Genomic DNA, 25152 nt, shown 5'->3' with positions numbered 1-25152 from the left:
TACGCATCTGTGCTATAATGTGAATGTATTGTATAATATCACTAATTTTACATGCTGATATATTGATATGTTAATCTCATGTCCACATTTAAAATGAGTCAGTAGTAATCTTAAAATGGCATGTAAGTTTAAAACTTGATTTTCTAATTTTTATGAAGATTTTAAAGTAGTTTATTCTTTTTTAATTAAATTGTCTTTGGGTTTAAATGTTATAAATATGAAAAATATAATATTTACTTTTCATAGATGCTTACTGTCAATTGATGCTGATGTCTTCAGAAATTATCAGAAATTATTAACATTTTTAGAATGTTTTCTTTTCTAACACTGATGATGATTGTAAGTTCAAACTCACATAAATGGATTTTACAGGTAATTACAAGCATTTTTCTGCATGTATTATGTTAAGGTCACGTGACTGCAGATATTAGGAAAATGTATTCCTTGCCAGTGAACCCTTGTAAAAAATTAGTTGTGTTATAGCTGGTACATACAGCATTAACTATTTTGTGTGGTTTACAGTCTGTGCATGTTTTGTTGGGTATTAACTTTGTAAATTATTCATCTTTAGCAAGTTCCCTGATATATTGATAGTTCTTTCCAAGATTGAACTAAAAACAAAGAAAAAAAACCCAGAAGTACAGAGTTTAGGTTTGGGTTTTTCTTTTCAATTTTAGAAGTGAATGTATTGTATGCCTACAGTGAAGCTTACTATCAAAGATATGAATGATTCTGAAAACAATTACTTTAACTAAGTAATGCATGTTTCTGACTTCCCATTTTTAACTGACGTATGGAAGAGGAAATCTCAGAACACTGTCTTGTCCTATATTCCTAGGAGAACAACTGCAGTTCCATATCATTAGAACTGCTCCAGGACTGGGAAATGTTACTGTTGAATGGAAGATTGTTGGGAATCGTGTAAAACAAAATTTTGAAAATTATTCTGGAATACTCTTTTTTCCTGAGGTAAAACCATAAGCAAAGCTAATAACTAAAGGAAAATATTGTATTTAGAGAATACAATAAGAAAGGCTGTATACTTTCCTAACAGTCCACGTGTCTTGATCTGATTATTTACTTGTTCCCATACTCTTGGAGTTCTAAACTGGACAGAGTTTGTATTTTTTGATATTTTAACTTAAAATTTCTTAAAGGGGTCATTCAAAATAGTTATCAAATAGTAGTATGCTTCTATTTTTTTTTAGTAATGACTAATCACATTATCATTAAAATAAATAGGAGTCATTGAATACAACATTATATATTCACTTGCTGGATGACCATATTCCTGAAGAAAAAGAAGAATATCAAATCATCCTGTATAACATCAAAACACAAGGTAGTGCAAAACTATAGCATGCTGTATCTTAAAAATACCATTTAAGAGTGTAATATATTTCATATAGATTAATTCATTTTGGAAGTATAAGACTAAACTGCAACCAATGTAAAGTGTGTTAAGTTCATTCCTATTTTGTTAAAATAAGTTTGATTCCTGTATTTTATATATGCATGTGTGTGTGCATGTGCATTTATATGTATACATATGTTTACACGTGTACACACACGCTCATGTATATGTATTTGGGAATGTTAGATTTATGAAGTTGTATTTCTCAGCACTGTCTTTAGAACCTTTCTTAGATTGTCAGTCACTCTTGCAAAATTCTATTTCCTTTGGTACCAAAACTGATATGAGTAATGTATTAGATGTCCCAGTTAGTACTTCAGCCATGTAACATATATCTTATCATGCTCCAAGCAGACTTTCTAATTTGTGTCTGAGTTCAAGGAGATCAGAATATTTTATTCTTGCCATTTAAATTAGTACAGCAGAAGAAGCTCTGTCGAATTCTATAACCCTTCTGAACTATTCTATATTAAAATGAAATTAATGCCTAAACACCACACTAACTTGCTATGGAAGGTATTGGTGCTAGGTGCCTTACCAACTTTCTAAAATCATTTGTTGACTCTTGTCATCCATGAAGATTAGTGTAAATTGATACATCAATAGTTATTCACCAAGGCAACATTTAGCCTAAGAGATATAATTCGCCTTAGCATGTGCTATACCCAGTGGTAAGGGAGTCGTTTCTTAGCGAAATGATCAAGAAATGGAATCTAATTTTAAGCTTTCAGAGTTACTTCCTTCCCTATTGATTTTAGGGAAATCAATATTTGGGAATGGCCCATTAAGTTTGCTCATTTCTTAATACATTTTTGTGATTTTATACTTAGTAGGGCATATGTTTTCTATTGTGATTTGATGTTTCTGTATTTGTTTTAAAACATACACATACTACAAATACAGTGCTACACCATCCATAAACTTCAGTGAGCACATCATGTTTTTGGTTTCATTGCATGTGCACTGATATTGACTGTTTATTATTTGAATGTAATAATAATATTATAAGACAAGAAAGTAGTTGCCTAGCACTTTACTGACTTTAGCCCATTGGTACTTTTACAGGAGTTTCTTCAACAGGAGCTGCTGTTTTGGATAGTCAAGGATATGAAGCTGTTCTGACAGTAGAAGCTAGCGATGAACCACATGGAGTCTTGAATTTTGCTTCTACATCCAGGGAGTTTTTAATTACCGAGGAAAACAAAACTATTCAGCTCTTTATTAACAGAGAATTTGGATCACTAGGTTTGTATGATGACTTCGAGGGGAAGGAAATTATAACTGCTGGACTTCTTTTTTCGGTAATCATTAGGCAAATGAAAGCCAAGGCAGGAAGCCTAGAAGGTTTGGAAATCTTGGATCCAGTTGATATTTTCAGAATTTCTAGGCTCCCTACTGCAAGGCTGGTGTCAGTTAAAACCAGAGCCACAGTCCTCATTTCCACATCAAAGAGTCTGGAAGCTGTGATGAGGCTAGGGATCCATTAGGGAAACTACCTTTATGTGTAATGAGTCTGTCTCAAAGTGTTAGTCTCTCCAGAAGAAATAAAAAATGAATGAGACAAGGATTATGGATAAAGTGATCTTTCCATGTATTAGTGCAGTTGAGGAACTTCCTGTGGAAAAAGTTGTATCCAGACCACTGAATTCAATTTTTTTGCCTTCTATGAAAAATTCTCATTCCTTTTTGAATCGATTTATCTTCTAGCATTCATAAAATTCAACAATTTGATCATGTACTACGTGCAAAACTATTTTCTCTGTTCTAAAACTGTTGACTGAGAATTTCAATTTATATTCTGCAAAAACATGTATGGCAATTTCCTTTTCATATTTTTATGTTATATTTAGACGTCTGTGATAATCCTTCCTCAATTTCTTCTGCTGTATCTGATTTGTAATGAAGTGATCAGTTACAACTAATACTCAAGATCTGGGCACACCGTAGATTTAGAGAGTCAGGCATTTTAATGACATTTCTATGCTTTCCCTTTTCGTTTTTAATATCAATCAGTATTCTATTTTACTTTTTTAACAGTACTCAGGAAATTAACATTTTAAGATAACTGTCCATCGTAATTGTAACCGCTCCTACTGAGTGGTAATTCTCAACTTAAGTCCATCACTATCTATTTAGAATTAAGATTATTTTATCCCGTATATTTTATTTCACACAGACTAGCTTTGAATTTCTTCTGTCGTTTTATCTGCAGGATCACTCTGGAGTGATTTTACGTTTTGCTGCTTGACTCGCCCTGTCAGATTTGCGAGGCATTACTTTATTCTAAAAAAAAAAAAAAAAAAAAAAAAAAAAAGTCACATTTAACTTTTTCCATTGGTGACATTTTTCAGTGTGTCCTCTAACTTTATTCTGATTTTAGTTTGTATGAGTCTGCCTGGGAGGGAAGTTGTGTTTATTAAATTGTATTTCCCAGCACTATCTTTACAACCTTTCTTAGCTTCTCTGTCACTCTTACAACGTTCTATTTCTTTTGGCACCAAAACTGATATTAGTAATGCATTAGATTTCCTAGTTAGTACTTGAGCAATGTAGTATCTGAGGTCCGCAGCACCTCAAATCTCTGAATACATTTGGTTGTAATGATTTTTGAGTCTTGTGATGCTGGCAAGTCACCGACGGCCGGACTGAAGGCCCACTGAAATCAATAGCAAATTCCTGTTGGCCCCCATGTACTTTGGATTAATCTTTTTAATCCTTCTGTTCTGCAGTTTGTCTTTTCATTTTGCTGATGAGTATTTAATCTCTTTTCTTTTTCTAAGTCAGTGAGACTTGCATAAGAATTGAAAAAAAAATGATTCTTTTGTCACAAATTAAAACAGGTACTATCAATGTTACATATGCAACAGTTCCAGGATTGCTCACTTTAAGGAATCAAACAGAAGTGACCTTGGCTGAACCAGGAACTGATTATATACCTGTTTCTGGATCACTGATTTTAGAGGAAGGAGAAACATCAGCTGCCATAAATATTACTATTCTAGAGGTAAACTATAAGCCCTTTTATTCTATACAGTTCTATATGACTTCAAACAGGGAGTATTTTGGAACCTAAAACATGTAACCTATATATTATTTGAAGCTGTATATTGTATATAATTGTGGTTTAGAAAGACAATTTTAATATTAAAATCAAAGGGGAATAAGTAGTCACAGAAGGCAGCTCTGCTTATGTGTAAATGAAATTAAGCCGTCTCATTAAAGCTTTACCAACAAATATTCAGAATAAGGTACTTCATTACTTGCATACTGATGTGAGCTAATTGCTGCAGCCTCATACTTTTTCACTAGTTGAGGTTTAATGCCTTTGAAATCAGGCAGAAAGTTATGCTCAGAAACAACTTAGTGTCGCTGCAGTATCTTTTTCATGAGATACAATATTTTACTTCATAATTCTTTCAAGATAATCAATTTCAGACGCAACAAAAATATTTCAGGAAAATAGGAAAATAAGTGAATTCTAGTGTCACTTTAGTATTACAGACTTCTAGTGGTTGCTTTTTGGTGGCTTCTGTGGATAATTTTTAAAGGAAAATGGAAAAAGTAGGTACTGTATTTGTGTTTTGCAGGATGATATACCAGAAATGCAAGAATTCTTCTTGGTTAATTTATCTTCAGTGGAACTCATCATGAACTATTCAACTTCATTCTCACCTAAGCTGGGTATAACTACACAGAATTATCTTTGCTTTTCCTTTTCTTTGAATTGCATACATGTTATAATACTCAAGGAGATCATCATCATGCTTATTTACTAACTAGGCCAAGATGAGACAGGATTATTTGAGGGGGGGGAAAAAAAAAGGTTGTAGAACTTCAGGCGTGTTCATTGCGACACTTATATCTCTTACATTGGGCTTTTGGGGCTCTGGAAAGTTACTGGTAATTTTTATAGAGCAGTTAGTAATTATCAATTGAAAAGCACAATTATCTGAAAAGCACAATTATCTGAAAAGTTTTATTGGCAGTGTCTTCATCTGATTTCCAAAGTACATAATGGAAACAAATTTCAACAAACTACTCTGTATGGCTACTTAGTAAATTCTTTTAAAAGAAAGTCTGTTTTTATTTCTGCTTTTGGAATCATATCCTATAGCATTTCTAATCTTCCAATGGTCTTCATTTGTCATTTACTTGGTTAACTCCTCATTGTACTTCCTCTGAATTCAATAGCAAAAGCCCTACTGGCTTTAATGACAGTTGAATTTATCTTGTAGTACTAAAAAAATAGTTATATTGATTGTTTCTAACATCTTTGACTCTCCTGCTTTTTCTTTGCATGCTTATAGAAGTGACTGAGTTAATTCATTACAGATTGAAAGGTAAACTGCAGGACTGTTTGCTAATTTGTAGAGACTAAGCTGTGATTAGTTAATTGACTGTAAAATACAAGTGTAGAAAGAGTAACATATAAGTACAAAGGATTCAGCTGAGTTAAATTGTATTAGGTATTGTGTAGTCTCACCTGCTGTTGTAAGTTTGGCAGTGTCCTTGAACTGTGATTATTTAACCGTGTTGTGATATCTGCATTGGGTTAAATGGACTTGAGCTGAACAGGTAAGTTTTAACCCATGACACAAATTTGTTGTGATGATAACATTTTTTAATTTACCCTGTTTATAGACTTTGATGTGTTATGATAGAGAATTTAGCTCCCTGTGAATGCAATGCATTTGTTTTGAGCTTCTAGCAGTAGCATACTCTGTACAGGATATTTGAAGTATTTCTAATGAGGGATCTGAAATCAAAAGAAATGGATATTCCACACATAATACAGGCATGTGCAGTCAATCCAGTACATTCAGAATGTATTGCATATGCTGCTCATGGCATGGCCATCTGTGTGCAGTAAGTCTAGGTATGTCTATGGTACAGCAAACACATTGAGCTTAATTAGCCACTTTCTGATCTGAGATTTCATTCATATGGACCAGGAACAGAAACTATATAGTTCTGTTGTTTTGTCCCTGTTCCTCCTGCTCCCATCTCCTAGAGAAGATGGAAGAAGCAGCTTAACTCATATGCAAAAGTTCAGGTAATAAAAAACGGAAAAATGATGAACCTGCATGAATAAGGTAAAAGAATAAAGGTAATGGACACAAGAAAGAGCTAAGCATGAGCTGGGGGGAAGGTGGAGAATAGCAGGCGTGAAATAAGAGGTCTGATGTTGGCAGAGAACCATTACAGATACTGGGTGTACAGATCTGACTACAAAGGGACATGGAAAATGGGAGTAGGAACGAAGCAGAAAGGTCTATTATCACTAGCACTCCCTCAGGATTTCTGAACCTCAATAAGGTTTCTGCTGCCTGTCACTAAGTTTCATAGCTATTGCTGATGTTCGTCTCTACTTCATGATAACAGGTTTAGATTCATGACAATAATCTTGTACTTTTATACAGTTTAACTGAATTGATAGAGAAAAATCTTTTCTATGAAACTAAATATCTAAATAACACAGATCTAAAATACGTTTGCTACAGACTCGTTTTATGCAGTCAGTCTGGTTGTAGAAGCTGGCGTTCTTCATTTCCTTTTAGGTCTTATGAAATGTAGGTTGAAGTAAATTGAAGTAATCGTGTAGTGTTGTAATCTGAACAAATCAAGGCTCTGTTTTCTCAGAAAAATCAAGTTGCGGCTGTCTGGTTTTGGCCTCTGAAATTAGTGGATGTTTCTGACACTAATCTCTCTATTATTCAGTGTTTTTACACTGCAATACGTATAATAATACCTCCCAATCTCACAGGATTATTGTGAGGATACTTATAAATCTGTGTATCACAGAGTCACAGACTGGTTAAGGTTAGAAGGGACCTTGGAGGTCTTCTAGTCCACCCTCCCTGCTCCAGCAGGGTCATCTGGAGCACATTGCCCAGGACTGTGTTCAGATGGCTTTTGAGTATCTCCAAGGATGGAGATGCCTCAGCCTCTCTGGGCAACCTGTTCCTGTGCTCTGTCACCCTCACAGTAAAGAAGTTTTTCCTCATGTTCAGCAACAAAATGTTACAGTGCATAGTAAAAGAACAGACCACAAAGAAATTAATAATTCTGTATTAGTAGCAGAATATGAGGTGTGTGCCATTAAGGTTTGTGATCAAGCACTTGAAACATGAATAGAAGATAAAATATTCAATCATTGCTTATTCATTGTCCCTTCCTTACCCTAACTATACCCAGTCTGCAAAATGTTGAACGTCATCGAAATAAGTAGGCAAAATGAAGACAAATTAAGATTGCATGACAAATCTTGCTTTTGGTGTTTCCTAACTCTTCTGTGCTTTATTTTGCTTTCCTAATGTTCTTTAGTCTTTTTTTTTTCTTTTTTGTATGTGTTATTAAATGTAACAGTGGTAATTCCAGGCATTGTGTTGATAATAGTTCTGGTAAGGTATTAAGGACGTATTTTCTCAGAACCTTTCCAGTTGTCTTGTTTGCTCCCATTTTCTCCTCAGCATTCTGGAAACAGAAAATTACATATTTTATCTTTAAAGTTAGTAGGGACTTAAGAAATGTTTCTGTGATTCTTGAAAATCATGAAAATGGACTTTCTTGTTCTTTCTTTTTTGTCCTTCTGTTTTCTATTTTAGATTTGGAAGGTTTAGCTTCTCAAATTATTATTGATGCTAATGATGGAGTAAGAGGAGTAATTGAATGGGAAAGTACCAAGTAAGTTTCATTTTCCTCAAAGAACTTACCGTGTCAGTTAGTGATTGGATTGCCTAAGTTATTTTATTTTTCAGTTAATGGTAAAGCTCCCTTTAAAAATAGGATCAAATCTTTGAGATGGAGAAGCGTCATTCAAGTCAGTAGAATTAGGAATTGGAAGACAATTCCCATGCTGAGAACCAATGTTTAGTGTATGTTTTGTAAAAATTCTCTTGCTATCACTAATATGCTTCCACTGCAGCCATTTTATATTATGAGCTTGCCTCGTTTCCTCAGCCTCCATCCAGTGTTCCAGCCTCTGCATCCATGTAAGCAGGCACATTGGCATCTCCCAACTCTCTCTCTGTTACTAATTTCCAGGAGCTGGGAAGAACGCATTCATGAATGCAGATATGTTTATATGGCTTTTCTTAATCTGCCACTAAAAATGGGAAAAAAGCACAACCTCCTATAGCTTAATTCCATTTAGAGAAGAAACTTTAGATATAAAAAGGATGTTTTAGAAAACTATTAATACTGTAATGATGCTTTCTTCACGTAAGACGCATGGAGTAATTTAGAGTGAAAATGGATTAACAGTCTGCCCTTATTTTCAAAAGAATGCCACTCAACACACACTGAGAATTTTTCTTGCTTTTCATTTTAGTTTTGAAGTTAATGAAACTCAGAGGAATCTGACAATAATGGTGTATCGAAGCAGAGGATCATATGGCAATGTGTCTTTGTTTTTTTATGCCCAAAATTTGGAGGCACAGCTGGCTTTAGATTTTCATGTGACCTCAAGGGTAAGAAGCAAACTCTAAATACAGTACTCATTCCTTCAGCTTCCTCAAAAGAGTATCTTCTTGATTATTCTGCAGAGTGATGAGTAATGTAGCTAGGTATTTCAACTTATTTCAATTGCTTTGGTCATCCATATAGAATGAAATAAAAATATTCTCTCTATTCTTACTGTTCCTTTCATTTTAAATATTTTAATATTTTTAATGTAAAAAACATTCTAAACTTCCAAACATCTATCTCTTATAAGATTGCTTAGAAACATTAGATTTTTTTCATAAAAGATTTTTACAACAGGATTTTCAAATTAAATGCTCTTGCTTGTCCTCATTTTCTAACAAACTAAACTTTTTTATTTTGGTTTCAATCAATTTACGAGGGACACTTTGAGTATAACTCTGCATGCCTTCTATTCGTTCCTATTTAATAGAATTATATGTACCTTAACTGAAAAATTCTGTGTACTTATTGACTGCTGTAAGTGCTCATTGCTTTGTGTTCAATGTTGTGTTCAATATTGTGTTCAATGCCAGACTCTTTTTTTTGCTGATGGAGAAACATATAAATCTGTTGATGTCATGATTTTTGATGATGATATTCCTGAAGGTGATGAAAAATTCCAGTTAATTTTAACTAATCCCTCTCTGGGGCTGGAGATAGGGGAGAACACAACAGGTAAGACTAAGATTATTCTTCTGAATAACCATATTTCAGAAACTGCCAGTGCTCTGCTATTGTAAATCTTTTAACTTTCTTGAAAAGTTCTTAAACATCACTAAGAAATCTATGCAATTAACAAGACTATATATAAAATAAGGAATTTAAAAGTAAGAAAATGAGCTTTCTAATAGGTATTACCGAACCAAGCTGAGGCCTTTTTAAGGATGATTATAATATTTTTTGAAGAGATTCTGTATTCTTCCTATCTAGAGATCTTCCTTGTTAAAATAAAATACATAGTCTCTTCAGGTAATATCACAAGCGTGTAACTATTCTGTATATATACTAACGTGGTGGGAACATGAATAGAATATTTGGTGTTAGAAGAGACCTCTGGAGGTCATCTGTCTCCCCCACCCCCCTATTCAAGCACAGTCAACTAGAGCAAGTTGCCCAGAACCACGTCCAATCCAGTTTTAAGTATCTCTAAGGTTGGGGACTTTGCAACCTCTTTCAGTGTTTGACTACCCTTTACAGTAAATTTTTTTTTTTTAAATGTTCAGGTGGAACTTCCTGTATTTCAGTTTGTGCCCATTGCCTCTCGTCATGTCACTGGCCACCACTGAGAAGAGTCTGGCCCTATTGTCTTTACACCCTTCCTTCAGATATTTATAAACATTGATAAGATCCCCCCTGAGCCTTCTCTTCTCCAGAGTGAACAGTCCTAGCTCTCTCAGCCTCTCCTTGTGTTAGAGATACTCCAGTTCCTCAATCATCTTTGTAGTCCATTGCAGGACTTGCTCCAGTGCATCCATGTCCTTCTGTGTCCACTGGACACACCACTCCAGATGTGGCCTTACCAGTGCTGACTAGAGGAGAAGGATCACCTCTCTCAAAGCGCTGGCAACAGTCTTCCTAAAGCAGCCCAGAATGCTGCTGGCTTTTTTGCCATGCGGATGCATTGTTGGCCCGCGTTCCTCTTCTTGTCCTCTAGGACCTGCAGGTCCTTTTCTGCTAAGCTGCTTTCCAGTCAATTGGCCCCCAGCCTGTACTGTTGCATGGGGTTATTCCTCTCCAGGTGCAGGACTTTGCACTTCCCTTTGAGAGGCAAGATGGATAGAGCAGAAATTGATTTGTGTTTATATGTATTTTATCAGTATGTATGTATAATTATATTTTATTGTGTTAATTAAAGAACACTTCCATTATTTATTTCTCAAAAGCCACAATTACTATTCTTGCCAATGATGATGGCCACGGAGTTTTGTCATTCAATAACAGCGATCACTTCTTCCTAAGAGAGCAAACAGCCCTCCATTTGATGGAAAGTGTTGCAGTATTAACCATTATTAGAGAACCTCCTCAGGGGATATTTGGCACCGTAGCTGTTCAATATCTTGTAAGTGAAATTAATTCTTCAGAGGCGTCGGTGGATTTGACCCCTTCTCAAGGATATATTGTGTTGGAAGAGGGAGTCCGATTCAAGGTAATATGCAGGTAGTTGTTACAAAAGAAGTGAAGGAGGCATTTTTGAAATTGTTGGAAAGAATTTAGAAATGTTTGTGTTTTGCCTTAGATTTATTTTTTCATATCCTTTCCTTCATCCTGAAAGGAGTCATGAGCTGTGACTGATCTCTTGTTGTTATATTATGTAGGAATGGAGAAAAATTAAATGTACCCATCTTTAGGTATTTATTTCTTGTAATAACTGAAGTAAATTGAAAACAGTACAGTGTGTAGATTGTGTTCATGCTTAGGGACACTTCCTTGTGTGTACTCAGTAAGTAGCTGAAACAAACGTTAGACCAAACGATTTACAGGAGTAATAGGGTAGAAGTAAAAATCTCACTCTGTACCCTGATAATTCAGTTGTTCTGAACTGAAGAGTATGCTGTTAAAAATGCAAAAAGTAAACCTGAGACGTTTTCAGTGTTTTAGGAACAGTAAACGACCTATTTTTCAGTGAGCATTAGTCTCACTGCCTCTGTACTGTCTCCCACAAAAATGTCAGTCAGAAAAAGAAAGATCTTAGAGTGAACCTACTTAAGTTTATAAAATCCTACCTCTCCTAAAGTTTAATGGCAATTTGTTTATTGTTGTTAGTTCAGGTAGGATCAGAATCTGGTTAGTATATTATGGGCAATGGGATAGAATCTGAAACAAACACTTCTCGGAAACACTGGTTTTCAATTTATGAACTCTTGGAACCACAGTGCAGCAGACCTGTAAGAAAGTGGAGACTTCTTAAAAAAAAGTCCCAAAATATCATTTATTGTGGAAGTAAACAGGGGTCTAAAAGGTCATAAATTCCAGATGTTACATATTAGCAGATGCATCATTACTTCCTTTACGTTCTCAATAGCAAAACTATGCGTACCTCCTAACGTTTGCTTGTTTGGGTAGTGGAAAGGATGACGGTGAACCCCAAATGAAAGTGAAAACACTGACCTCTCTCTAGGTTATTCTCTGCTAGTTTGAGACCACCCTGATAGGATCCTGTTCTTATCGAGAGTGGTACAGGAGAGGAAAAGAAGCAGCAAAAGCAGAGACAGTTTTGTTGTTTCAAATATCCTTTTATTCTTTCTACCATCCTTAGCCATTTTACCTATTGCAAATGTTCTGCAGCTGTGGGCATAGCTGCTATTTCTTACAGTCCCTATTTTTAATTTCTTCCAAGCGCCTATAGTGGGATTACCCTGTTGCCCTGGTACTAGTTTAGTTGCAATACGAACTTCACTGAGCTGCGTTAGGGTATCATATAGCCATGTTATGACTATGATCTACAGGGGAAAATAAGGGTCATAGAATGAGAAGAGGAAAGAAAAGAGAATAAAAAAATGTTCATCGTACTGTTGTTCAAAAGAGAATAAAGAAATGTTCATCGTACTGTTGTGCAAATGAAGGCCACTAGAATAATGAGTTTACAGTAGTCCTTTAGCTTGAACCCTTCTTGCCTCAGTTCTGTTCTGTCTTCTCCAATTTCAAGAACTGCTATTCTCCTTCTGTGCTATCCAAGGCCTTACAGTGAAAAAACATAAATGTAGCATGGTATGATAGAGTTGGTGCATTATTAACTGTCATGTTTCAATGGCTTTGTGTACTTGTTTTATTATTAGACACTGCACATTTCTGCAATACTAGATGAAGAACCAGAAATGGATGAGCACTTTGTTGTCACCCTGTTCGGTCCAACTGGAGGAGCCAGACTAGGCACAAGAGTGGAAACTATGATCACGGTATTACAGAACCAAGCTCCACTAGGACTTTTCAGCATCTATCCAGTTATAAATAGGTACTGTATATTGATTCAGTTAAAAGGAGATAGTTTTTCATATTCAGTAGAGATGATATTCCTCTACAACTTTGTTTTCAATTAATCCTTTTAAAGAGAGCAGGCCTGCAGCAACCCAGTTTTAAAACATCTGTAAGTTTAAAATGTGCAGTGTCTATCATGCACACCATTGTTGCTCTACAAAATAACAGAAAAAGACTTAGAAGTAGACTGTTTTTTATCAGAATTGTCAATTTTTTATGGATTTTTTTTCATAATGCAATATGTCATCTGTGTCAAAATAGTCCACACAGTTTAGAAATCCAAACCTCAAATCAGTGCCCCGGGAGTCAGACTTCTTAGAATTTTTTTCATTTCTAAGCTTGAGTAAAATGTACTTTCACCTAAGGCTGTTTTTCAAAAGCAAGTGGACCATATGGAGTGACATTTTTAAAAATCCTTCAGCCTAAAGCATGCATACGATGTGTTTAATTTTCAGGTTGCTTAAAAATGTTGTTGAATTGCTAATAATTTTGTCTGAGTCTTGCAATAAGGATCATTGGGCAAGCTTAATGAATGTAGTCATTAGTCCATCAGACAGTGAAACTATTGATATTTTCTTTTTATTTCTGTTGTATGTTTTACAGCTGGAGTGTGGTACTATAAAAATCTTATTTTTATTACAGCAATTCTTATACTGTAAAAAGAATTAATTTTTTCCTTATTTTCACAATTCTCATATTCAGGACAAATTTCCTCATAATTGAAGAAGCCAGCACTACAGTTTATTTGAAAGTTTCACGGACTAATAGTCTCAACACATCTGTGAGTGTTGAGTGGGAGACATTGTCAGACACTGCATTTGGCATCAGTAAGTTCACTTTATAGAGAGTCCACTGCTTTTGTCAAAATGTAGTTATTAACAGACTAGCCAGACATACAGAAGATGGAATTTTGGAAGGTAAATTAATGTATTCAGACCTGATTAAATTAATTAATATTTCTTTGAGTGTGTCAAGATTCAGTAGATAGAACAGCTTAGCTGTGTTAAGAGTCCTCTTGTCATCAGCCATTTCTGACAGTTTCAATCTCCGTTGCCCTTTTTGCCACTTGTATGAGCTTTATTGTAGCTAGACTTTTATTTAATAAAATATGGTCTTTAATACTTGTAATTTTGGATTTTCCTAACACAGTGTATAAACATAAACCCATACATAAACGCAGCATAGCCTTGTTCTGCAAAACTGCTGCTACACATAGTTCTGTGGTATCTCCCAGTGTGCCTACTAATATGCATTGGTGGGAGTCTCAGACTGTAGTTACATGAACACTTTAATCTGGTCTAAATTAGCACTGTGAACAAAGGAACTCATCCTTCCATCTCTATCTAATTGTTCCCATTTCCATGCTAAGCATAAGCATGTTTTGTTCCAGTGGAGATATGTGTGTAGCTGCTCACTGATTCAGGTTGAAACTAGCAGGAAACTAACAGAAAGGGAAATGCTTAATTTTGAACATGGATCAGTACTCTGTCTGGCTCAGGAGTTGGTCTAGCCTATATATGGGATTGGGAGTTTAGCTTTATTCTTGCAGTTTAGTTTTGACAACACCGTACTTTTTTTACTGTAAGCCAATCAAACAGTTTAGGCAATTCTAAGAATCTCAGTGTTATAACTGCCTGTTGTGGTGGAGAGCAGGGAGGAACAAACAAATATGTAATTTTGTAATTTCTTTGCCACTTTTTTGTTACTTGCTTTCCAGCTGATATTCTCCCTGTGTAAATTCCAAAGTGAATCATTATGAATCATGATCAAATTGCCTATGCAACATATATGTGCATTTAAAATGAGTGAAAAATACATTTATTGCTTAACTCTCATTCTGTCCTCACTACTATACTCTTTACACTTTTACCAAGTGCTGAGAGAGAATTTCAACACTTCCAATATTAGGTCTGAATTTGGCAGGTAAATTGTGAAAATGGGGTTGGAAAAGACATCAAGAGTAAGCTAATAGTAAGTAGTATTTTCTTTTACTATATTGCAGGGGGTGGTATCAGTGTGCTGTCTGTCTTGCAAAGTTTTGTGGAAGAGTCAGTATCTACTTGGTGTTTCTTTACATCAGGAGAAATCCTATATGGTGTTCTGTTGCGTACACCTCCAGCTAGCTTTTCTACTGTCTACCAGTGGAAGGGAGTATTTGTTCCTATTGAGGTAAATGTTTGTACCTAAACACCAGACTTGCTTGTTAATAAGTAATTTAAAACACAGTTCTCCTTTTTTATTCCCCTTTCAGAATTTCAATATATGGAATCCTAGAAGGTGTGTGGCATTCCAAATCAATGCCTCTCCCTACCTTGTGATAAGTCATGGAGGAGACAAAGAGGGAACTTCCAACAACAGTGTGTATGCGTTCAAACCTGGACGCAGACTGTTATGGGTAAATCTATTTTACTTATAAAATCATGAAATAATACGGGACTTTAATTGCGTAAGTTTGTCACAGCTAGTTGTTTACTGTGTTTTCATATTTACAGTTTTTGTGAGGGAGTTAACCTGGGAAGTGGGAGAGAAGAAATTGTGGAGCAATCAAGCCATAGAACATTTTCTAAAAAATGGATCATAAATTACGTTAACCTTATGTAAATTTACTCTGTATATACATATGTAAAAATGATTTACAGTCACTCCTTTTCTTATATTTCCCTCACAGATACAAACTCTCTTTGTTCTGTATACCAGAGATGTAAAACATTTTGCTGTGGAGGAGGAAGATTATTTGATTATTGCAAGTCATTCAACCCATTCCAATTCCATCCAGGTTGGAACGCACTTCTGTCTTCTCTGACTTTGATGTGGGTGATTTTAGTTTTGAGTTTTAGACATGAAAGGATAGTACCTCTATAAGCTTATCTTTTTGACAATGTACTTCTGTTTGTGTTATGAATTTATAAAAGTGAGTATTCCAGCCTTTTTAAAATATACTAGTAGTCTGCACGTGAACAAATTATTTGCATCTGATTTACTATTAATCCTAGCGTTGTTTCTGCTTTGAAATTCAGCGCATAAAACACCTATGAGAACAGAAATAGCTTCTGAGCATAAACCTATTTGTCTGAAGAATGAACACAGCTACTTGTAGTAATGTAGTTTCCCTTACCAGTGTTCCTCTACCTTAATGTAGAGACCCTCTTAGAAGTGAGAAGTTCAGTTCAGTATAAGTCTTCAGTTTTTCAGCATGACATCTAATTATGCTCTCTTGGTACTAATTATATGAACCTATAAAGAAGATATTTTCATATTTCCATAGATCTTCCAGTGGAATAAAGACATCTTTGTGTTGCATCATCAACTTCCACTCCCTGGAGCTCTGAACATAGCCTTGTTTCCTAGAGGAAGCTTTCTGTACCTATTAGTTTCTTTGTCAAATACGAGCCAGAACACCCTCTTGTACCAGTGGATGAATAATGAGTTTAGGAAACTTCATCAAGTACCAGCAAATGAAATAAAACATATGGAGGCCTGGACTTCTGGATCAGACATCTATTTAATTATTGCAAAAGGTATTTAGCAGAAAACAAAAACTGACTTTGCTAAGTATATGCTGATTTGTTTGATGGCAAAGGCGTGTGTAGTAAAGGAGTTTAAACAGGGATTAAAGTATGACTGGGGAGTGACAATTCTCTCATAAGAATTTTATCAAAGTAATCTCTGCTTTTTCCTGATAAAATACAAGAGTTGTATTTGTTCTCAAATACTTAGGAAACAAATGAAATATTTTTCCAGGAACAGTGAGAAATAATAACTCTGTTCTTCTAGCTCCTAACTGTAGCTTTCTAAACTTTTCCAAACTTTGTGCCATATAGAGATCATCAGTCAGTCCGGTTCGTGTATCTTTGATTACCAGTATGATGTTTTAGGCATTGTTCTCTGAATGCATTCCTATATCTGTTGAAAAGTCTGTACTGTAGCCCATATTCTTCTTTGCCATTGGTTGTTATCTTACGGTAATCTGAATGTTCTTTTACGAAAATGAGTAAACAAAAGCCCTTAAACGGTATCAGTGGATGAATCTTACCATGGGGATCAGTCATGCTGTGGAGTTATCTACCAAATAAAAAAGAAAATCTGATAATTGGGCTCGCCTTGTAGTTAAAGCTGTCCAACTCTTAACTTTTTATGGCCACCAGTGTGTGATTTAACTACCAGTCAAAAAATAGTTAAGTTTTGTCTTTTTACTCCTTTGCAGAATCTGGAAATTCATCTGAAATTTTTATCTGGGAGACAGGGCAGTCTACCTTTAGACACTTTCAGTCTCTTCCATTCCTAGCTGTAAAAAACATCCATGTCTTCATGCCACCTTCAGGTTTAGGTAAGGCTTAAATGACAATGTTCTTTGTTCAAAACCTAGTTTATTACACTGAAATTACAGAAATAAATACATATGAAAAAATGAACACATATACCAGACTTTACAAGTTACTGTAATCAGTGCACTTCCAAGGGCGTTTCTGGCGTTGCAAAGGCAATTCTTAAATACACCACTGAAATTTTCTTTTTTCTTCTTTGCTTAATGTAGTTCATGTCCTACTAGCTGGTAGGGATACAACGGCACTGTATTCTTGGAACTCAGAAATGAACCAGTTCTCTGTAATTCTGGAGGCACCGTATACTGATCGTATCTCTTCAGTTACTGCAAGGTCTCTGAACTCCAGCAAGAGCCTAATTGCTCTGACTGTTGAATCCTACTCCCAAATTTATGAACTGACCACAATCTCCAACCAGTCAGATTTTATACCTAGGTAGGTTTTGTGTTTTATATGACTTATTTCACAGCTCTTGCATTTCTTTTCCTGTGATAATTATTTTTTCTTACAGGGGAGAGCATTATACACTTATGGGCATGGTGTGCTTATTAACACTAAAGAGTTTTTCACAAACAGATTTAAAATAACCTGAAGTGAGAGCCTTACACCTGACTTTAAAGCATGGCAATAGAAGACTTGCAGTTATATCTTCATTTTTTTTAAGCTTTTATTTAGGATAAATTAGATGACTTTCATAATTAATTTTGGTTCCTCTATGATCTATTGTTACTTTGTTTTTTAAAAAAAAAAAAAACTTTAAACCTGAATAACTTCCTGAGCCACAGAAGAATAATTCAAACTCTGAAAATGCTCAGTAAATTAACAACAGAGCTTTCAAGGATCATTAATTATTACCCCAATTTCTAGTTATTTGATGTGTGTATTTTTATGCTAGTTCAGGTGAATTGATATTTGAGCCTGGGGACGTGGAAGTTGTAGTAGCAGTCAATATCCTTGATGACGTTATTCCAGAGGAGGAAGAAAGCTTCGGAGTGCAGTTGAAAAACCCTAAAGGAGGTGCAGAGATCGGTGCTCATGGTTTTGTTAACATAATTATTCCATCCAATGACAATGCCTATGGAGTCATTGCATTTGCTCAGGTAAAAATTCTAAGGTAAATTATTAAAATATACATACAATTTCTGAAGAATGGAATACAAATGTACTAAACCTGTAAATGAGAGAACGTGACAGTAGCTTTTTTTTTTTTTTTAACACCTATTTAGCATTGCTGTATGTGATTATCAGTTCCACAGTCTGTTACTTTTGTGAGATTTTATAATCCCTTTACATTTAGATTAACACATTAGTTTATCAGCCTTGTTTTACTATCAACAAAATGCTCAATTTTCAGATGCTGTGTATATAGTCATAGAGATCAGTCGCTACTGGTTTGCTAACTGAGGGAATTAAGTAAGTGAATCTGAAGATTCTTTTCCCCTGAAAAATATACTAATTGGTTTATGTAATGGAGTGAGACAGTTTGCCAGAACAAAATCCTTTCTTTGGAGAGAACGTCAGACTGAAGGTAGTATTTGGAGTGGATAATTCTGAAATCATCAAACACAGTAGAAATCATCCAGACAGGGTTATAGTAAATTCACATTAGAGATATAAAACACAGAAAATTCTTCACTGAAACGATGAACATTGCATCTGCACTTGTGTGAAGAGGATGAATGACAGAAAAGAAGCAGCAGTAAAAATATGAAAGTTCCATTTGTTTGTCATCTGCTTAATAAAGTTTGAACATAAAATATTCTCAGAAAAATAGCTTTGTCTTTTTGCTTTAGATAAAAAAAGGCCTGACATTTTTATTTGGTAGACCAACATATTATGCCTGATGTCACTGGCCCACGTCAAATCCTGAGATCTCTAAAGAATCTTTTCTTTATGTATAAAATAAAATAATGTTATGGTTCTGCCACTTTTATCTTTTCTAGAGTTCTTTATTTAAGCAAGTTGAAGAAATGGAACAAGACAACTTAATCACCTTGAATGTTGAACGTTTAATAGGAACATACGGGCGTGTTACAGTAGAGTGGAAAGCCAATGGGAGCCTTAGTGATATATTTCCGGCTTCAGGAATGGTATGTAATAATATCACTGATATTAGTGAAGCATTGACTGTCAATATCTTGCACAATAAGCGCAAATGTAGTGAGGCAGAAGTATAGTACATGTTAAATTTCCTCACTCTCTTATTAATTCCTGCATCACGATCTTCTCTTACGAATCTGGCAGCTCTCACTTCTGGCTGATGCATACTACCACAGCATCACTCTTGCTTTTCTAGACCCAGATGTTGCAGTGCTGTTCAGATACTAGAAAGGTGCATCTATAATGTTCTGTTCCCATCTTCCTTTCTTCCTGCTGTGGGGTCCGGATATTTCAAACTATTGGCATAGGCGGCAGTTTACGTGTGCTTGCTCTTCTTCCTGCCTGTATCTATACACTTGAGAGCTTCACTGAGCCAGGAAAACATCACAGATCCCAGTTTTGCCTTTTTCTGAGACTCTTCAGATGTCCAGCAATGTTAAAATCCGATGTTTCCTATCAGCTAAAGCTTTTGGTATGCCTTAGGACCAACGTGTTCTTGGTTCTTTAAGTCAACTCTCCCCACCTTGTGGCCGTTTATTGAAAATACAAAGCCTTGTGGCCCCTGAGACTACAGAGCTACAGTAGAAACTGTTGCTGTGGGGAAATAAGGGACAAAAGACTATAGAAATGAAGTTTCTCTTCATTCATCTTCATCTTCTCTGGAAATAATGGAACTAAAGTAAAATAAAGGAAATATTTTTCGGGAAAAAGCAACATACAGGAAATCAAGAATGCCAAAATAATTGTGCCAAAATTATGGAAACACTCCCTGAACAACCTAGATCAAAATAAAGCAGAAGATGCTACGTTGTTTTCCTGCAGACTTTTCAGATAGGTAGGAACTGAACTGAAAGTAAAGATATAATGTTATTCAGTGGGAAGTTCTATTTATCCTTCAGTGTAGTAGGTGTAGCCTTTTAAAGTGTTTATAGACAAGTCTTCCATGTTGAAAGAAACCAAATGAAGTGGCTGGCCCTTTGAATATAAAAATAAAGGAGATATAAATGGACCAAATATTCCTCAGTCATTTATACCAAATTCCTTCTCAACTGAGTACTCTGTTTCTCTGGTAATTGTTCTTCTGATTGAGAATGAGAATGGTGCTTGCTATGTGAGCAGCATATCAAGCCATTTTGCCACAGTTAAATATCGTACCTTTTTCTTGATGTGGCTCTTTTTTTGGTTCCTGTCTGTTTGGATTTGTTTGTTTTTTTGTTTTTCTCCTGTATCACTTTGTATGCTTTCTTAATATTCTCTTGATTTTTTTTTCTATTGACAGAGTTTTACCAAAAAAAGAAAAAAAAGTTGGTATAACAGAAGATATTTGACTTTGTTTTGTGTGTGTCTAAAACTTTAGATTACATTTTCAGAGGGTCAAGCGCTGTCCACGATCACCCTGACAATTCTTGCAGACAGTATTGCGGAGCTTTCAGAGACCGTGGATATCACACTCACCCACGTGACTACTGTGGGTGTTCAGGATACCATGAGAGGAGCTATCATAGATCCCAAAAGGGCAAGAGCTATACTTACCATTTTACCTAGTGATTCTCCTCATGGCATAGTTGGCTGGCATGCGGAATCTCTCTTTGTTAAAGTCATGGAGCCGGAAGGTAAGTTTGTTTCTTGTCTCTTAGGAACAAATGCATGTGTTTTTTCAGTCAGCATCATTGAAGTTATATTGGTTATGTGATTGTCTTAATAAATGGCATTTTTCTATAAAAGCTTTGCAGCAGAAATAGTCTTAAAAATACATAGCTATGCCGTTTTATTGCATATATTTTATATGTGCTATTTCACATTGCACATATTAATTTTATCTAGTCATTCTCTTTTAGGGTTTTGGGTATTAAAATTTTGACTTCTTATGTTGCATTTCGCTAATATATAAAATCCGTCTATTTAGATAAAAAGCCCAATCTGCCCATTTAGTATACTGTTTGAAATAAATTTTACACAAAACATTTTTCTCATGAATTGGGTCAAAATGTGAAACACATTGTTCTGTGAGATGGGGGAAGGAAGAGAAGCAAGAGCAAATTACATTTAAAGAGAACTATATATATATATATTTTTTTTTTTTTTAGATTTTGTACGTTTTTCATCAGACTGTCATTACAGTTGAAACCTCCTAACCAGTTCTATTTTAAAGCCAATTAGCATTGCCTATTTTTGCACCTGGAAGTATTGGGGAGCCATTCTATTGCTTCCTTAAAAACACACACACACACACACACACACACACACACACACACACACACAAATCAGTTTTTATATCTTGAAGCTTAGGATTCAAGGCACATTCTTAGGTTTCCCTTTTTATATAGTTTCTTTTCTTATCTTTAAGTGTAGTATTTTTAATGAATTATATACTGGCAAGGTGCGAACTGTGAAGCAGTATCTAATTATTGCAAATGGCACAAGCTACTCTGAAGTACAAAGCCTATGACTTTTTATCTGTTATTTCTCCAGCTGTAAACCTAGTGCTTTTAGCTAAATGCTGTGTTTGACAGTTTATTGGGAAAAAAAATGTGAAACTGGTTTCCCTAAGGGGGTAAGAGTTGTCCTGATACAAGTGAATCTAATTTTCTTGGAAATTTTCTTCTTTTTGTGTTAGGATTAAGAGCGACTTCAAAGGCAAATAAAGGCCAGGCAAAAGAGTGAAACAGGATGGGGGGGGGGGGGCCAGAGGGAATGAATGAAAATATGGATGTTGAAGTAAAAGTTTTGTGTAACAAATATTTAAAACTATAAAGATTCAGTATTCTATTGTTCCTCTAGATTCTGTCTTAAAATTCTTCCCGGTTATACATGCTGTGTGTATATTCACACCACTTTGTATGTGCCAAAGACAGTAAATTATCCAAGTATAGTATATTTGTGGATGTGTTGCTAAACATAATTAAAGTGTGCTATATACAGCAGTTCCAGTACACAAGCTGATCTCTTGCTATCAGAGCAAGGGTTAAAACAATCATGTCTTCTCTTTTTTTTTTTTTTTCCCCTCCTTCTTATAGGACGAGTAAATTCAACCACTGTTACTTTACAAATTGTTCGAGAACAAGGATTTGTCGGAGATATTGCAGTTCAGTTGAGCACCATGCCTAATTTTGAACTCCCTCTCTCCAGCCAAGCGACAGAGAGTGAGGATTATATAATAGAAAAAAAAACAATCCTTATGGCAGAAAACACAACAATAGCTTCTGTCGTAGTCGCTATTTTTCCTGTGAGTAGTCTAACAGCAGCCTTAGTTTTTTATGTCTTCTAGGGAAAGGGAGATAAATTGGAGGGATTCTTGCCTCCCTGGATTGTTATCAATTAAATAGAATTGCGTCCATCTATTTCTGGTTTCTGGGAATTAAACAAATACGCTGCTTTGTTTTCATTCCAAAATTAATATATAAAAATGAAAAAAGGAGAATTATAAATCTCTTGGGTATCTGTTGGTTTTTCAGCCTGTTATAGTTTTTTACAGAGCACTTATTTTACTTTACACGCCTCTTAAGATATTTGTTCTGTAGTTTGCGAAACAGTAATTTTTCACAAAAAGTATGTGTATCCCTTGAATATATTCAGAATGGAGGTAATACTTTTCAATTCCTGGCTTGGTTTCTAAAATCTGGCCAACTTTCCTATAGAAAGGAAAAACAATGGACAGCCAGCAAGAATGATCTCTGTTCCCACAGATTCGAATATGACTGCCAACTTTAGTTCCTCAAATTCAGCAGAGGTTCTTTCTTTTACTTTTCGTATGATGTGAGGCAAAGAATTGGTAATGTAATCCCGAATGCTGGGAATTTTTAAATAGTAAGCAATCTGCAAATAGTTATCTTTCTCCATGTTTTATAATGTAAATCTTATAAAGGAAGCAACATGTAAAAAAATATTTTTACAGGATAATATTCCAGAATTACAGGAAGGATTTATAATCAATATTACTGATGTGCAACTGGTAGAATCTTCTCCTGCTGGTGGTCAGCCAAGTGTGAAGAGGCTTGGGCTAGAAATAGCCGAAATAACAATCGAAGAGAATGATGACCCCAGAGGAATATTTAGTTTCAGCGTTATGAGGGTAAGACTGAATGAAAAATATTCAAAGCTGCATTCCAGCAGGAGAGTCTGCGTTTTCAGATCACTTTTAATTGTATTATAATAGGTTTTATAAGATGAAATTGTTCCAGATAAATAGGCCAGACACTAGACCAAAAAATCCTACGTAGAAATTTTTGCACAGTTAATAGATTAAGCTCGTTATGGAGCTGAAAGTGTTTAAATCGTAGAGTCATGCCATAATGCAGGATGAAGGGGACCTCAGGAAGTCATCTAATCCAACCTTTTGCTCAAGGCAGGGTCAATGTTGAATTTGGACCGGTTATTTATTCATTTATTCTTTCCTGAAAGTCAAATTCAAATGAGCAATTTAACTGATATGATATTCATATCTTGTTCTATATAGTTTATGGAAGAGGCTAAGTATGCTTTTGGTGTAGAACCCTACAGATTTTGTTCCTTTTGAACGTTTCAGTGTCAGCTTTTTGCGTAGAAGTGTTTGCTGTGACACTCAGCAGTTTCTTACTGAATTTTCAGGATGCAAGTGGAGCAGTTGTTGGTTATGAGGTACCACCACCACAGAATATACTGAAACTTCCAGTTGTTCGACAGGCTGGGAGGTTTGGGTCAGTAACTCTGTTTTGGGAAGCCACTCATTCAACTGCCAGCTTTGAAGACTTTACACCAACGTTTGGAAACCTTACATTTGCAGATGGGCAGGTATGCGCTTGCTGAAAGTTTAACTTCTACGATCTTAGAGTTCCTCTTATTTTCCTCCAGTAGAATTTGCATCTCTCATTTGTTCTCTTTATGGTCTGAATCCTGCCTTGTGTGCGTGAATAATACCCCTGACTTCGGTGCTCTAACATGCAAAAACAGAATGTTTATAAATATTGACCATGTAGGGACATGTGCCTTTGCTACTTCCACCAGTGAAGACATAAGTTCTTTGCCTGTTGGACTGAAAATTTGTAACGTAATGCGTGTTTTGTATGAACTCACACAATGAGCATATATGTTTCTTTAGCTATATTCTATATACTGTTTAAAATTTCGTGTTATATCTGAAAATACTAAGTGTATATATTAAGGAATTTTGATTTCAAATGATGAAAACTGTTCTTTCACACACAAAGGATATACTGTATGAGTAGAATTTTGGTTAAAGTACAGTATTATCCACCTGTACGTTCTACTGAGTATCAAAGCAGAGCAATCAGCTGTTTTTAACATGCAAGATTTGCCACAGATGAGCTTAAACACTCTTGAAATTTTGTTATCTTGTTATAAATATACAAGTACATTAAGAATTAAGCACGAGTAACGATGTGTCTATTTTTCAAACAATTCAGAGAATATTATAAATGAAGCTTAATTGTATGTAAAATTTTTTTTACAGGCCACAGGAGAAATAGAAATTACAATCATAGATGACAGTGAAGTTGAATTCCTTGAGCTATTCGGGATTGCTCTAATGAGGGTAACAGGTGGTGCAAGACTTGGGAATGATACGCTGGTAACTGTTGCTATCCCACCAAATGATTCCCCTATTGGAGTATTTGGATTTGAAGAAAAGACTGTGAGTATGATTGGGATTGTACTCTCTTCTGCAAAAGCAGAGTAATGTCTTTGTGTCACTAACACATAGCTGCTTTTGGTAAGCCTTCATTGCAGTAGAACTCGTGATTTTTCTTCAGTGAAATGCATGCTCGTGCTTCTTTTCATCTAGCTATGTAGGTGGTAGTATCAATGAAAGTCTTGCGGCATAGATTTAGATTTTTGCATGAGTGGATCAATTTAATCCGATGTGATAAGAATTCAAGACAT

General features: G+C 35.3%; 1 protein-coding gene across 1 annotated transcript in view; it reads left to right on the top strand.

Annotated features, from left to right (window-relative positions):
* LOC104150173 (adhesion G-protein coupled receptor V1) overlaps positions 1-25152 on the top strand; it is a 273763-nt gene that overhangs the window by 71171 nt on the left and 177440 nt on the right. Inside the window, exons 36-59 of the mRNA XM_068926389.1 lie at positions 839-969; positions 1243-1342; positions 2480-2659; positions 4255-4418; positions 5002-5095; positions 8020-8098; positions 8745-8883; positions 9412-9553; positions 10762-11024; positions 12655-12830; positions 13556-13680; positions 14856-15022; positions 15105-15248; positions 15522-15629; positions 16119-16371; positions 17058-17180; positions 17388-17610; positions 18071-18275; positions 19119-19265; positions 20633-20888; positions 22293-22501; positions 23171-23347; positions 23863-24045; positions 24725-24904. Coding sequence (XP_068782490.1) covers positions 839-969; positions 1243-1342; positions 2480-2659; positions 4255-4418; positions 5002-5095; positions 8020-8098; positions 8745-8883; positions 9412-9553; positions 10762-11024; positions 12655-12830; positions 13556-13680; positions 14856-15022; positions 15105-15248; positions 15522-15629; positions 16119-16371; positions 17058-17180; positions 17388-17610; positions 18071-18275; positions 19119-19265; positions 20633-20888; positions 22293-22501; positions 23171-23347; positions 23863-24045; positions 24725-24904 — 3968 coding nt within the window. The remainder of the gene's footprint in view (positions 1-838; positions 970-1242; positions 1343-2479; positions 2660-4254; positions 4419-5001; positions 5096-8019; positions 8099-8744; positions 8884-9411; positions 9554-10761; positions 11025-12654; positions 12831-13555; positions 13681-14855; positions 15023-15104; positions 15249-15521; positions 15630-16118; positions 16372-17057; positions 17181-17387; positions 17611-18070; positions 18276-19118; positions 19266-20632; positions 20889-22292; positions 22502-23170; positions 23348-23862; positions 24046-24724; positions 24905-25152) is intronic.

Source organism: Struthio camelus, chromosome W (assembly GCF_040807025.1).
Source record: "Struthio camelus isolate bStrCam1 chromosome W, bStrCam1.hap1, whole genome shotgun sequence".
Taxonomy (NCBI): domain Eukaryota; kingdom Metazoa; phylum Chordata; class Aves; order Struthioniformes; family Struthionidae; genus Struthio; species Struthio camelus.
This window is presented reverse-complemented; position numbering and strand designations above follow the sequence as displayed.